General features: G+C 51.6%; 5 protein-coding genes across 5 annotated transcripts; all 5 read right to left on the bottom strand.

The window, feature by feature from the left end:
* Nucleotides 1–140: 140 nt before the first annotated feature.
* On the bottom strand, nt 141–665 carry AYO21_02610 (hypothetical protein; the record flags this gene model as incomplete). The annotated part of the gene is made up of 1 exon (XM_022652588.1): nt 141–665. One exon carries the CDS (start codon nt 663–665, stop codon nt 141–143), a length of 525 nt encoding a protein of 174 aa, XP_022515276.1.
* A 733-nt stretch (nt 666–1,398) lies between these two features.
* On the bottom strand, nt 1,399–2,743 carry AYO21_02609 (hypothetical protein; the record flags this gene model as incomplete). Its single annotated transcript, XM_022652587.1, has 2 exons — nt 1,399–2,659; nt 2,712–2,743. The coding sequence occupies 2 exons, from the start codon at nt 2,741–2,743 to the stop codon at nt 1,399–1,401; spliced, it is 1,293 nt and encodes a 430-aa protein (XP_022515275.1).
* A 1,653-nt stretch (nt 2,744–4,396) lies between these two features.
* On the bottom strand, nt 4,397–6,365 carry AYO21_02608 (hypothetical protein; the record flags this gene model as incomplete). The annotated part of the gene is made up of 2 exons (XM_022652586.1): nt 4,397–6,010; nt 6,084–6,365. The coding sequence occupies 2 exons, from the start codon at nt 6,363–6,365 to the stop codon at nt 4,397–4,399; spliced, it is 1,896 nt and encodes a 631-aa protein (XP_022515274.1).
* Nucleotides 6,366–6,864: 499 nt separating this feature from the next.
* On the bottom strand, nt 6,865–8,727 carry AYO21_02607 (hypothetical protein; the record flags this gene model as incomplete). The annotated part of the gene is made up of 1 exon (XM_022652585.1): nt 6,865–8,727. The coding sequence occupies one exon, from the start codon at nt 8,725–8,727 to the stop codon at nt 6,865–6,867; it is 1,863 nt and encodes a 620-aa protein (XP_022515273.1).
* Nucleotides 8,728–11,971: 3,244 nt separating this feature from the next.
* Nucleotides 11,972–14,082, bottom strand: AYO21_02606 (hypothetical protein; the record flags this gene model as incomplete). Its single annotated transcript, XM_022652584.1, has 5 exons — nt 11,972–12,115; nt 12,192–12,491; nt 12,649–13,119; nt 13,181–13,603; nt 13,657–14,082. 5 exons carry the CDS (start codon nt 14,080–14,082, stop codon nt 11,972–11,974), a joined length of 1,764 nt encoding a protein of 587 aa, XP_022515272.1.
* Nucleotides 14,083–15,138: the final 1,056 nt, after the last annotated feature.

The following is a 15,138-nucleotide window of genomic DNA, read 5'->3' as shown; positions in this document are numbered from 1 at the left end:
TTTTTTTTTTGTTTGTTTTTGTTGTTTTCTTTCTTTTTTGTGTGTTTTTGTGTTTTGTGGTGGTTTCGGTTTTTGTTGTTGTTGCTGTTCTTGTGGGTGTGTTTGTTTTTGTAGTCGTCGGTGTTCTTGCGATTGTTGTTTTATTTGTCTCTGCTCTTGTTCTTGTCGCTGTCGTTGTTCTTGTCGCTGTCGTTGTTCTTGTCGCTGTCGTTGTTCTTGTCGCTGTCGTTGTTCTTGTCATCATCATCATCATTCTCACCATCCCCATCATGCCCATGCTCATTCTCGCCGACACCGTCACTACCACCAGTTGCCGGCGCAGACGGAGGTACAGGTGGAGGCGAAACACGCTCGACATACCACCCGTGCAAGCCATTGACCCGTCCAGCGCGAATCGCCGCCTCTGCCTGCGCGAGGTTCACCGACGCCGTGGCATGGTACGTGAAGTTGTCGCCGGCGGGCAACTCAAAGGCCGAGGCGATGGCGGCGCGGAACTCGTTTGCCTGGAGGTGCGCGTGGATCTTGTCCCAGACCCTTGGAGCTGGAGCGGGAGCGGAAGCCATTGTCGAAGTTGCCTCATCATTCCCCTCGACGACGCTCGAGAACAAGTGCGAGGGAGACCACGTCTTGGACCCGTCCGTCACTGCTTGTGGTGAGGGTGGCATTTTCTCCTTTCTTTTTTTCCAGTCGGACGGACAACACACTCCGTAGCCCGGAGGATGAAATTGGATCTCTCTGACCGAGAAAGACGAACCGCACCGCCCAACCCAGTCCAGACAAGTGAGCCCTATTGATAGAAACTTTCACGCAGTTGGATTTTGCGGGGGAATGTTCCTTTAAGGTAAGGTCCTTGAAAGGTCAGGGCCTGCACAAGCTAGAGTCGGGGAATTTCGTCCTCGCACCTGTAGAAAGACTTTTGAATGGAACGGGGACTTTTGTAGTCGATCAGAGTTTATTGATTTCAAATGACGACATTGCGTTCAATAGTTGGGGTAGCAAAAAAACTAAGGCTGCAAGGGCCGAGTCCGCAAGGCTGCGCACCGAAAGGGGAGTAAGAGAGTGAGCCATCGAAACCCGCGAGCTAGCGAGGGAAAGAGGAAGAGAGTGAGAGAGGGATGTAGTTCATGTAGTACTCGGTCGGTGCGGAAGATGAACCCCCAACTCAATTTTTGTTCCATTGTGATTTTCCTATCCCATCCTATACCACGCTTGCTATGCCATGCTACACTACCTAAAACGCCTCGTGCATATGAAACACCTTCACTAGCGTTGACATTCTGGGTAATAGAGAAAGAGAGCGAGAGAGAGAAGAAAGACACCTTGACAAACATAAACTCCTCCTCCCACCATTCCATTAACCCTTTTCCATGGTCCAATACCAATCTCCATCCTCCGCAGTCACAGACTCACTGAGTTGGCCACCGGCACCTCATTGACGTTGACGCTGTCGTTGTCGAAACTCATACTCATTCTCTTCTTCTTCTTTTTCTTCTTCTTCGTCTTTTCGCTGGGACTGGGATGATCCTCACCGTTGATGGCTTCCATATGCACCGCCTCAGCACCCCTCTCTTCGAGCCCGACAGTCACGACGCCATTCGCCGCCGCAACTCCCTCGTCGCTGCATGCGTCACCAAACGCCGACTCGTACACGACCTCATCATGGGACAAGTGGTTCTTGGCTCCATTGGTGTCTGCATGTGGGGTCCGCGCACCGTCACCCTCCTCGATTATTGCATCCACGGGAACACTGTCATGGGCGACTCCATTCGCCTCAACAACTGGGACGACATCGTCGAATTTGAGTTCTGGTGCATGTTCTGGCGCATTCTCAAAGACAGGCTCGAGCCTATCCATTTCTTCAGATGCCTGCATCTTTGGAGGCTCCTCAAAGTTCTCTGCCACAGGGACCACATTCCAGTCCTCCTTGACATAATCTTCATTTGGAGGCGTCTCTTGGGGCCGTTCATAGACTTTTGGATCCTGCTCTTGCTCCGGGTCCTCCCCCCAGAGGGGATAGCAGTCTTCTTGTGTATAGGGACATCCATCACACAGGCTCTGCCGACGTTTGATTTCGTCATGGTTATGGAAGCGGCAAGACCCAGTCAAATAGTCCTTGGCCGTCCACTCCTTGTCGTTGGATTTGTGAAGATCCCAGCCAAAGTCAGAATTGCGCTTATAGGTCCTCTCCCACTCATCGCCATCGATGTTACCTCTCGGCACCTGACCCAATGCCGCCTTGATCACCTCTCGGAGCGGACTCTTGTTGGGTGCTGCTTGATAGATGGCGTCCACGATAGCGGCCTCCAACTTCCACTCATTGTTTGCGAGGTTGTGCCGGATCATGTCGGTCACCTGGTTGCTCAGAGCCGAGACCTGGTACTTCCAGGCGAAGACCCCAAGTTGGACAACCTCGCTGAAACTCAACCGGTCTTCGAGCTGAGGATTCGGGCAGAAGTTCCAGATGAAGAACTCTTCCATTGTCTGGGCACCGGTCTCGAGGAGTGTAATTTCTCTTGTAGCAGAGTACGGTGAGAGCTCCGCAATTTGCTCTCGCAGGGTTCTCGAGCGACGTTGCAGAAACTCCTCGGGGATGAGGAATCCCCTAAGAGTGCCGTCATCTTCGCCGACTAATAACTTGACCCGCGGACTCTGGCACCACCTAAGGACTGGTTAGCAAGACGGCTGATATCAGGGCAACTGTGAGAACTGACCGGACATATAGTCCACGGTGACGGGGATCCATGGCTCATAAACGGCCTTTCTCGGTTCTAAAGTAACAAGAAGAATGGGAATTCTTGATTAAACGAAGAAAGAAAACAAACCCTATGTATATTCACTCATGGCACGCCATAATCCTTGTAGAGCCTCAAGCTCGGTGTCGCATGCGAGTAGACCGGCTCGCTGCCAATGGAACAACCTTGACAAGCGACGCGTGGGAGTTTGTGAGTGGATGGCAAAGTGAAGCAGACTTACCTCGAGCTCAAGGGCATGATGCATCGACCGTCCTTGTCTCTGTTAACTCACCGGTCAGTAACAGTTCGTGACATCCAATCATGATTCTTGTTGGCGGAGCTGCAAACGACGAAATGCACCTGCGAGCAGGCTCGAGTACGTTCCTCACCGATGAGCCTGGGATACACATGCACACATAGATAGACCAGATGGATTTAGCAAGGGAGGGTCCGTTCAGCGGTCTGCAGAAGAGAGCAGCCACCGGAGAGCACCTTCTCGCACGGCCCGTCGAAAGCTACACTGCTAAATCGAAACTGAGTCGTCTAGCTTGGTAGATACAATTGCCTCCCAGTAGCAGTGAGCTAGGGATCCTGGCCTTCGGAAGGATGGGTAGGAATCAGAATTCCAGCCTGCAGGGACGCAATGGACTAAATGTCTCGGGCATCAACTGGACTCTGCAGCGGCGGCGCTGTAAAGGCCCGCCTCAGAACTCCAGGGAGGGGCAGTCGGTTTCGGCCGCTTCATCGTCAGAACGAGGTATATCCCGCTCGCATGGTCGTTTTCGCATGCGTGTGCTTTCTCGGTCGTTTAGAGCATGTCATGCAGCCCAAAGGGCAACCAGAGCTCTGCCCAGCCGTCTTGAACAGGTGACATCCTCCTCGGGGGATGCGAGTAACCAACTGGACACCAGGCAATCGCGAACAAAACCATTGGGTGCTTTGTTCGGGCAGCAACAGACGTGATTGAAGGTGCGCCCTGCGGGTTGTGCTTGGGCACTGTCTAGTTGACGCGAGTAGAGCATGGCAACGTGCAATGCGCTGGCCGGCTTGGTCGGATCCATATCAAATGACCAGTTGTCGAGAAGGGATTTGGAAAGGTCGGAAATAATAATCGAAGCCCAAAATGTCTCGAGAGAGCCTAGATTCGGTACCCAGCAGCAATCCACAGGCCCCTCTGCACCAAGCGTGCATTAGCGCAAGGCAAACAGACAAAAGGAATGCTTTGGCGAGGCGCCTTGCTGGTAGCAACCTTTCAATGCCCAAAATATCCGGCAGTGAATGGAAAAAGGTGCCAGGCCACGTCCGCTTGGGTATCTCTATAGTCCGAGTTCATTCCATGTGATCCAGGGATACTGCTTAGCCTCGAAGAGTCCAGCGAGGCGACACCGACAGGGACTTTTGGTGCAGAATGAGGCTCAAGTTCATCAAATCCAGACGGTCTCGCTAAGATAGCAAAAAGTTAATGTAGACAGGTTACCGAAATTGATCTGAATCATCGAATAGCGAACGGACAGAAATCCCAAAAGCCACCCTACGTAGCGTACAGTCATCGAGACAGTTGTACAGAGGCATCTCAAACATAGTCGAAGCATCCTGCGAAGGGTCTGCGTAAGCCTGCGGTGACTCTGGCCAGGGACCCCCAAGTCGAATGCTGGGCTTGGGTATCAATCCGACAGAGGCACCAGCCCAAGCGTCCTCATTCCATTCTCCAACACAATGTGGCAACATTTGTAGAATGCCAGTTTGGCTAGGCTTCGAGCAGAGCCTTCGGCCTCGGCCTCATCTTCCCAGATACTGGGCAAGAGGTCGATGATGCTGAACAGGAATGTCAGAATCTGAGCGGATTCCAACCTTTCAAACGACGTCTTCAGGATCGCGGGGAACTGGACGAGAAGCCTGAGAATGTCGGCGTATGTATTGTCTTCACCATCGAACATGCTGTAATCTGTGCTCTCGAGTTCCGCACGATCGATCTCGACACCGCTGAGTTTCAATCCGAGCTTTGTGTGCCATTTTTGAAGGTTCAAGCCAGTATAATCCCTGGTGTTTGCCAGCTTGTTGAGGTCAAAGTTGAACGTGCCGCCGCGTCTGGTAGAGAGATCGTCGACCATGAGACTGGTAGCCCCCAGGGCATCAAAAACTTTCAGCGGGTCTTGCTCGGAAAACAGCTGAGCTGCCTCTTCGTCTGTGCCCAGCGCCAGTTGAGTTGCATCGCGACATTGGTCTAGAATGTCGCCCAAAAGGAGGCCACTGGTTCCTTCTTTCGGCACGAGGCCATGTACGTCGCCAAAGCCGACATGATCGAGTCGTTGCGCCAAGTCAGAACGGTCCATCAAGTCGAGGACCTTGAAGACTTGTTGAAAGTGAGTAGTCTGCCGCGCCGACACGACGTAAATCATCTTGTCAAAGGAATATTTCTTGCTGCGCTCCAAGACCGCCGCAACATCTCGGAGCAAGTATGTCGTGGTGCCGTTACGAAACCGCGCGATGGCCGCCCCGTGCTTTTCATCGTTTTTGTTGATATCAATTACCCAGGCACCATCACTCTCCCGGTAGACTCCCTTCTCCTTCAACGCATTCTCGACCTCTTCAATAGTCTCGTGAGAGACATCCGACTCACCCGAGTAATCGTCGAATTTCACACCGAGTCGGGCATAAAGTTCGGTGTATCGCGTAATGCAGACTTCACGAAACCTTTTCCACAAAGCCAGGGCATCTTCATCGCCGTCCTCGAGTTTCTTGAAGAAGTCGTCTCTTTCTGCTTCGATCTCGTGACTCACTTCGGCGCCATCTTCGCCTTCGGGGTTCTTCTTGGCCGCTTCCTGCTCTTTTTTGAAGAGATCCTCAATCTGTTCGTACACGTCAAGCAAATGTCGTAGAGGATCAGCGTCGAATTGATCGTCTGACCCGAACCGCGACCAGCCGGCTGCCAGAAGCCCGACATGCTTGCCCCAGTCACCAAGAAAAGTCATCCTCGTCACATCCCACCCCAATCTCTCGTACATGGAGGCTATGAAAGTCCCCACGATCGTACTCCTCAAGTGTAGGCCAGTAAAGGCTTTCCCCAGGTTTGGCGACGAGAATTCAACAATGACCTTACGCGCTTTCGTGTCCGCCTCAGTCTCGGTGGGAGCTTCGGTAAGTAGCGTGTTACCGTATGAAGATCCACGGTCAATGATATAGGACAGCAAAAGGCGGGCGAGGTTAGTGTTCGCAAAGTAAAATAGGAGGTTGATCCCGTCGTTGACAGGGTGTCCGAAGAGAGGGGACTCCGGAAACTGTTTCAATAGTCAGCGGCAAAGGTCGTGCGAAAGGGAACGTCCGTCCCAGAAGCAAACAGGGACAACTGACTCTTTGCTGCAAATCGGCCGCGAGATCTTCGGAGTCGACACCCTTGAGTCGAAGGCGAGGCGCCACAACCACCAGATGGGTCATGTCATTTGCCCAAACGATCGACTTGTAGGCGGTCTGCTTTTCACAGTCCGTGAGTTGGACGATAAGCTCAGCTAGATGAGAGTAGTAGATGGCCAGTGGATTGGTATAAAGGTCTGTCGTCGCCGACACAAAGCCGGGATCTTCAATTCCCATGGCTTCAAGGAAGCCATGCAGGCCCTCAGCTGAGGTTGTAGCCATCTTGGCTCTGCGTGTAAAGAGAGGCTTGTCGCAGAGGAGAGTGATCCGGTGAAAGAGACGTTGGTACTTGAAGTATGCAACGAGAAAATATGCCCATGGTCTTCCCAAACCGCTCGGCGAATCATCGTGTGCCACCCGTTCGGCTGTTGGACTGGGTGAGGCGCCAACGACGGTGCAGGAAGCCACTTCAGGCACATGCTTGTCAGGGAAGAAACAGAATCATGATTGGTGATATGAATGCCACTACTCTAGCCTCACCCTTCAGTTCTCGGAATCGCTGTCGGTCGTATCTCAGATCTTCAGTCGATTCTATTGCTCCAAATGGCCGCCAAAAGCCACTGACACCCAACGCGAACGTAGTTGATACATCACGCAAGTTCCCATTTCCAGGCAAGCAAACGTAGGTCGGAAATTTGGCGAACCAAGAGCCAGAATTTCGTTGCACGAGGCCTGATATTGACAGGCCGGTCAACGAGTGGGCAATTTCCTGGTCAATATTTCAGACAGAAGAGCCCTCTGATGTCGTTGAGCTGCCGGTCTCTTCATCTGTCGGGATATGCCTCTTTCTTCGGGGCATTCGCAACAGGCAAGACACCGCACAATAGTATTGCCAAGTTAAGGCTAATACTTGACCCCAACGACAGAACCACGTAGTGAGGACGAGAAATCCCACGCAAAAAAGGATGGCGATCAAGGCCAGAAACCACCCAAATGTGGGAGGAACAGGAATGACTGTAGGTTGCATGGAGAAGACGCTCGACGTCAGCGCCAGTGGTGTAACGTAGATCAGGATAATCCACGAAAACCCCTTATTGTCCTCCGCGATTCGATTTGCTTCGAGAGCGAGTCTTAACTGTTGGGTGTTCATCTCTCGAACTTCCAAGTTGAGTTTAAACTCAAGTTCTTTGGTATATTGACCACAGCGGTCAAGAAGATGGTCGAGTGTCTCCCTGAGTTGACACAACTCGTCGAATGTCTCCTGAATCGAAGGAAGCAACTTGTGCTCGGGTGGGAATCGAAGTCCGCCGACAAAGTCGCCAGCTCGCCTCGAACAAAAAGGTTCGTAGGCCTTGAGAGTCTTGGAAAGAGTCTCATTCACCTCCTTTGCGAGGTGCATAAACAACAGCACCCAGTCGAGAGAACGGCGAAGCTCTTCGCCATGGCTGCTCTCTCTCTCAGCGTCGCCGGATGCGGGGGACCAGAGTCGATATTGATGTGTCGAGTGATGGTGTCGAAAGCTTGATTTCAGCTTCGTCACCACTCCCTTCCATTCTCTTTTTACTTGGGCGAAGCGGGTTTTCAAGACAGTCAAGAAGTAATCCTCGGGATCCCAAATTGGCTTGTCCGCATCTAGAAGCCCGTACGTGAGCGGATCTGCACGCATGCCCGCCGGAGAGAGTCCGTCTTCGTAGTATTCCGATACGTCTTCTTCGGATTCGTCACCAGGATCAAAATAGTAGGTGTCGATGAAGAGCCACGCTATCCACCTGGTCCAGTCGAAGCCGGTGATCACGCAGGAGACTTGTGCATCGTAGAGGTAGATCGAAGGAGCATCGGCCTGCCAATTGAGGAACGAGATATCCTGCCGGCGTCGTAAAGGAATCTTATTTCGATCCCGCCGGCAGTCCGTCTGTGGGGTCTCCGAAGTCCTCACGGCGAAAAAGGGTAAGTGAAATGCGAGTCTGAACATGGGGAATCCTTCCATCCTGGCGGCTAGCTCTAAGGAGGCCTCGAACTCTAGATGGTGGTATAGCGCTCCTCGAAGAGCAGTGGCTTGATGAGTCGAAGCCGTTCGTACAAGTGCATAGATACTGTAGCGATCTAGATTCGTGATGAAAATGAGACGCCGGTCCGCATCCAGCAGAGTTGTTCGATTTCCAGTGACGGGAGGGGTCAGGGGTCCTGCTGACGGAAAGCGAGGCTGTTCCAATTGTCGAAACAACTCATACGCTGTTAGAGGCTGGCAGTGCGCCTCCGACGGTTCGAGGGGACAATCCAGATTCCTATCATCCAGCCACGCGATGACTCGCGTTTCGTCTTGCTTCACGTCGGCTTTTCGTAGGGAATCGATGCTCATCTCAAAGCAGAATTCTTCGATCCTGTCGGCTCGTGGTAGGCAGCCCAGTGATTCCTCGGGCTCCCGCATGAAAATTCGGATCATGTCGTCAATTTCATCTTCGCCGGACTCGGCGCGACCTGTGACATGCGATTTGTTCTCGACTCCGAGTTGAATGTTTCGGCGTCTTCGAAAAATCTTGGGCCAGCTCCTGAGGGCTTTTATTGGGAGCGCATACCGCAGAGGTTTGATGTCGCTTTGACCTCTATCACCGAATTCTTTCTGCTGTAACTTGCGTTTCCCCATGGTGTTGTTGTCGTCTGGTTAGGTGTAATGGGGCCGATGTGAAAGGGACGCCGCACACGTATGAGAGGCGGGTAGTAACAGGTGGAAGATCAGCACCATGGTTTATGTTGCATGTTCCTGCATGGCAGCATCGTGGGCGGCGCGACGAGTCCCTTGTATATCGACTCCGATGAACCCCCACCCTCGGATCTGGTGTGCGCGCCACAGGCACACGTATGAGCGTGCAGCTTCATCTGTGATAGGGCTTGGATGCATAGACCGATCTGCAATCCGCGAAGGACAGGGCACGACGAGAAGACGGCCCCAAAGCAATGCTTGCCAACGAAGCAAGCTGAGAGCAAGGCGGACATCTGAGAAGGCACTAAGTATCCTGTGCCAAACGAAATCCTATTGGGCTTCAAAGCTCTAGGATTGGGTAGCATATACCATGCCACGCAGTCTCACGATCGAGACACGGGGCAGAGAACTTTCGATCAAGAGTGGTAGGGGAGGCACAAGGGAACAAGGTAAGGAGAGGCGCAGGTGATGGCGGTGCGCAGCTGCCCTGAAGTGAGTACAGACATACCTAGTGCAGTAGTTACAAAGGTACGGGTAATTCCTACCTCGCACGCCTCGCATCTAGAACGAGTCCCTCCGGGTGACGCACATGACGCTAATTATTGAGTAAAGCTGCAACGCCCTTCCCAATTTGTCTGCATCACCAGGACACAGACCTGGTGCCTTGATGTTTGACGGCAACAAGCTCTGCTACCTTACAAATCTGACCTGCTCAGCTATTGCCAGTGACTCAGTGGGCTCTGCACACCAACAACACGTAGACTCGCCTCATCAGCCTCGAGATGTAGAAAGACGCGACGGCTGAGGTATCGGGCATCATGTCGTCCAAGCCACATACCACGAGTTGTACCTGAATTGAGAACCTGCTTCAAGCAAAAGCACTGCATGTGACCTCGATTAGGTGCAGATCTGAAACGATTTGCCCAAACGCCCGACTTGACCGACTTCTTTAGTGTCTGCGCCTTTGGAGCTTTTTGGTTGCCTTTTGGAGAAGGTCAACTTCATGCCTAGGCATCGGAACCTTGCTCTTCATAGGCTGCACAGAGATTCCGCGCCGCCCTCTATTTTCTGTCTGCGATGGTGCTGTGGAATACTCGGCTCCGACTTGGGACAGATCTTGATTCAAGTGCGCGGCTCGCTCATGGTGGCCGAATACGAGGATACGGGGTGATTCGGGTGTGCACAACACCAAGCCGGTATCAAAGGTCCACGCAGCTCGCAATGCAGTAGCGTAGCGAACAGGTAGTTCAGCTGCCAGAGGCAGACAGGGAATATAACAGGGAATCCCACTGTGGCACCAGCTGCCCAAGTACAATTTGGCGACTATTGACAGTCGCAGCACACAAGAAGATTTGATGACAAGTCGTCTGCACGTTTGTTACCTCAAGTCAGGACTCAAGATGAAGTCAGACCCCCTCGAGAGGATTCTAACAACATGACCAGACTAATTGTTGGCCTCAGAATTCCACCCCTCCCACAGTTGTCAAAAGCCATCCTACATGAACTCCCCAAGTCCAAGTCTTTTAAAAATCCAATGTTTCCGACCCAGATTGCATTTGCCAAAACACGAAGCACCCAAAGGTGTCTGACTCAATTCATCAAGAAACATTGGCGGCAACCATCACAACAAAAAGACCCGAGATGAAATTGCTTCCCTCATGATAGGTAGTCGTTCATTCCTGCTCTTGGTTGTGTCCTCAACTACCCTAATACCGCTGCAGTGTCTTGTCCTTTACCTGCTCTTGCTTGTCCCGGGGAAAATGGTAGTGAATCGCGTATAGAGGGCGCGTCACCGACCGGTCAGCTGGAAGACAGTGGCGAAAAAGGTGCTGTGTGGAAAACAGTCTGTTGCATCGAGGCTCTCGGGTTATCGCTGGACAACTTTTTCGCATTTGCAGTTACTGCAGCGGGTGTGGTGACAGTCAGGGCAGTGGTGTTTCTGGATGCCGATGGGGGTCTGTCCACACCGGCAGCAGGTGTAGACAAAGACGACATTGGTCTTCTTCTTGGTTTTGGACGGTGGCTACTTGCAAACAAGTCAATGCAGGTACTTTTCGTCGACCATGAAGGGTTGACGCCGTCAACCGTCAACCCTGTATACTGACCATTTTCCTTTCTATGACAAAACATATACGCAAGGTGAGTTGCGGCAGAGAGATCCCAGGCTACGTCCTGGCGCATACCAGCGTCAAGGCGTCGAAGCGCGGGAGAACAACGAAGGGACAACAAGGGAGCGAAGCAGGTTTCTCTAAGCCGGCCAGCTGTCCAGCAGTGATAGGAAGCAAACACAAAAGAACAACGCCCAACAGTGAAAGAATGCGAACCAGAACAAAAAGCTCACAGACCACGATGCACCCAACACGCTGACGCCCAAAGACAAAATTATCGATTTGCGGAAAAGAGCATGAAACAATTGATTGAGATCGACAGGGAATATCATTATTAAATTTATGGGTGCCACGGGAGGGTGCCACGACGGCCGGCGACGGGGCGTCCCACATCGGGTAAGTATTCATGTTATTATCAACTAGGACTAATTTGAAATAAATACCACCAAAATTCCCTATGTAGACACGTACCGCAGAATCATGTCCAAACCTGTAGACAGGAAATGGACTGTAAGCAAAAGTGATTGTTGTGTCTCCCTAATATGACATGATATTTAGTACAGCTTGGTGATGATTAAGATGGGCCGTTTCACACGACCATATCTCACAGGCTAGACCGGGACCGATCTCCTGCCCATCCATGAATGCCCAATGTCCCGTCCACTAGATCTTGCTCGTGATGAGGGGCCCTGTGTTTCCCACTGAGTCTAGGGACAAGCGGCACAGAAGAGTAATGGCCAGGGTAACTTCAAGTTATTCTCTCAGCCTGTAAGTGTAGGACCCCGAGAAAAGAGAGTGAGAAAGTACCCCTGGATTCTATACAGGAAGAATTGGACCGTTTGACTCCGTTATTTGACGCCGAGCGTGGCGCCAATGTTGTTTAATCGTAGTCGACACAAGATGCCAACGAGAGAAGACTGTTGTATGCACCGCAAATACCAGCAAATAGTAGATGCAGAACATCAAAAGCAGCCAAGGAATCAAGGATGGAACATGGCGGAGGGCATTCGTTTGTATCGAAAGGGTACTGGTCGCGAGTATCAACGGAGTTACATACACCTGTTGTAGTAAAATAGATGTCAGAAATATATTCCTATGCCAATGCCATTGAACGTAAAAGGCAAACTAACCAACGTGATCCGTGAGAGGTTGTGATTGTCGATTCCGTGTTGGTTCTGTATTCTGCCGGCGTTGACAGCCTCGAGGTTGAGACGAAGTGCAAGCTGTAAGTTATTGTCGGGATTAGCGATGAGTGAGCCCGCAAGTAGTTTCCCGGACAGCGAGAGAGGCTCGCCTTACCTTCTTAGAAAGTGCTTTGCACTTGACACAAAGTCGTTCAATCTTCTTCTGCTGTCGCTTAAAAAGATCAAAGAGGGCTTCGATCTCAGACAATAGGCCCGTCTCTTCTCCGAAGAAAGCAGCATGTTTGAGCATGGCTGCAATTGCATCCACCGTCGCCGCCAACGTCTCCTCCAAGTCCATTGATATCCCGCTCGTTCGCATGACCCAGTCATAGTTACGCAGAAGCTGGTCGCGGTGGTCTACTTTCTCCTGGGGGGATCGGCAATGCGTCGGTTGTGACAAGAAGCCGCCGTGTGACTGGCGAACAAGTCAGTCAAAAAAGACACAATAACAGAATACCGGTGCAGCTGGGTGACCGGCGTCCTGAGCAGACACAGCGCTGGTGACGTTGTCGTCACCTACAGCTGCAACCGATCGGTGGCTTTCAGATTAGGACAAGTAGAAGGGACTGTACCTTCTGGAAGTCAGCAAAGCTTGTGCCGAATCTCGCCACCACCTGGGTCCATTCTTTTGCTACTTGCTGAAGTCTGTATCTGGCCATGATCAAGAAGTATTTTCTTGGGTCCCAGAATGGAAGATCAGCATCGATTTCGCCGTAGGTCAAAGGGTCTGCGTTCATTCCCTCCTCAGACTCCTTATCCTTCCTGTACTCGAGCACGGTTTCTCTGCCGGCATCTTGGGCATCAAAGTAGGTATCGGCGAAGAGGTAGGCAGTCCAATGCTCAATGTCAGACCCGGATATCATAGCCGTAAGTACCGCTTTGCAGAGGACTTCTCCATGATGCTGATTGAGAAAGGACACATCCACTGTCTCTCGCAAAGGTTCTCTACTGTGTGCCCATTTGCGGTGGTCTTCGCGGTAAGTGTCTCTCCAGGCATAAAACGGTATGCTGAATGCCAGTTCAAAGGTAGAAGGAGATTTTGACTATAGAACAACCACTCAGTTTCAAAACGCGGCAGCTTCTCTTCAAGTGATGCGGACTTACTGGGACCTTCACACTGATGTGAGCATCGTTGCTAGTAAGGTGGTCGAGAAGAGCGTGACGGAGAGGCCTGGTTTGATGGTTTGATGCGGTTTGCATAAGAACAGTGGCGGTTTCCGAATCCAAGTCCGTGATGAATAGCAACCGCCTTGCTGCATCTGGCTCGTTGTCTAGCGTTGATCCCCATCTCAAACCGACCCTCCAGGTACGTGCAAGGTGGCGCACATTCGGTATCGTTTCACCTACCGGCTGCAGACAGGTCGCGAACGATGTTCCTGTCGAGGCCCGAACCACGGTGTTTGTATTTATAGTCTTTGGATCACTCGCGTGATTTGCAGCGGCAGATCTATCAAGCGCTGAAGCATTTGCTCGCACCACAGCTTTGAAGACTTGAGCCCATATGCCGGGCGTTTTAGGTCGATATCGCTAGAAACTGTTAAATCAAGGCTGCCAACGCCGGAAAGATTGAAGCAACTGACCGACTTTAATAGTTTCTTTTTGAGCTCCTCTGCTGTGAAGGGATTGCGATACACTCTTGCGCCACCCTCACGGCTGCGGTCGTCCAGCCACGCATTATAATATGGGGTGCTCCCATCTTCTGCATCATCAGGTCGAATGGAAATTCCAGTCGTGCCGTCCAAAAAGTTCTTGCACTGGTCGACCGGGAACTGAAAACTGTCGTTGTCATCCGGGTCAACTAGAAAAACCTCTTTCCAGTCATCGTCTTTTCCAATCCTTTCCTGGCGCTTGAGATATGGTATGTTCTCGTTCTCATAGTCGATCTCTTTCCGAGGGCCATCGAACTCCGGTAGCCAGGAACTAAACCGAGTGTCAGATTTCCATTCAGAACCTGCCAGAAACTGGAGTTCCAGCTGGTCTTTCACGTGTTGCACTACGAACCTCATTCTATCAGTTAGGTCTCAGCTGTCGAGAACGGCGCTGTCCAGGTCAGCAAGGTCTGAGAGCTACACCAGTCTGTCCCATGCGCCCGGCGCTTTGGATATGTAGAGCTGTCGAAGCCTCCGCATCGTATATATGCCGGACAGGCCTATTTGCACCAGCTTGCGATTGCAGCATTATACAATGCGTGCGGCCTTTATGGCTTAAAACTTCTTTTGGTGGTGAAGGGGAAAGTCGCCATTTGTTGCCTTGAATTTCTAGAGAGCCGCATTATAGTGGTACAATGATGTGGTGAAGGATGGTTCGTAGCCTGAAGAGTCACTTGATCTTATCGTCCAGGCGCAGAGACAACATGGCACCTGTAGACGTAGGAGTGCTATTGCGGGCGCTGGTGTAGGACGGCGAAAATGCTGGAGTTGGGCTTCAAGCAAGCGTGACCGATCCAATCGCAGGCCCGACAGCCTCAACATAATGACTTCTTTCGGCCATTCCCAGATCTTCTTGGGCTCACGATGTCTTCTCAGCCCCAACCGGTGGTAAGAGCAGGGAAGAGAATGGTTTGGGAAGCCCTGGAGACTGCGGGTATCGGCAACCATAGGAGGGCGATGGCGCTGAGTGTTCAGTGCGCCCTGATAGACGAGATTGAACGCAGTTTGTCAAAGGGCTGAAGGAGAAGACAACCTCAACTTCTTGAGATGATGTGCGATGTAAATAGTTGCGGATACAAAGATATTTGGGGTCCCCCAGACGAGACTAAGTTAGTTGAAAACGTTTGCCGCGTCGCGCATGCAGGATGGCGTTGGAAGTCCCACATCGAATTGTCAATCAACTTGCACCAGATGTGAAAATCATCCTATGTTAGAGCTGCGCGCATGTGCTCGCTTATACGCATCTCTTCATTTGAAGAGCATCACCGTGGCGGAGTCGAATCATCGAGTGTCAACAAATTCATTCGCTACAGGGATGGATCAGTCTCGTGTCTTACGATTACATCGAAGATCGAGTTCAGAGAAGCTGGAGAGATTGGTAACCACACAAGTTGACTCATGCAAAGCAGCGTG

This window comes from Fonsecaea monophora (genome assembly GCF_001642475.1).
Source record: "Fonsecaea monophora strain CBS 269.37 chromosome Unknown Scaff11, whole genome shotgun sequence".
NCBI lineage: Eukaryota > Fungi > Ascomycota > Eurotiomycetes > Chaetothyriales > Herpotrichiellaceae > Fonsecaea > Fonsecaea monophora.
Note: the sequence above shows the minus strand (reverse complement) of the source record. Positions and strands in the feature narration are given on the sequence as shown.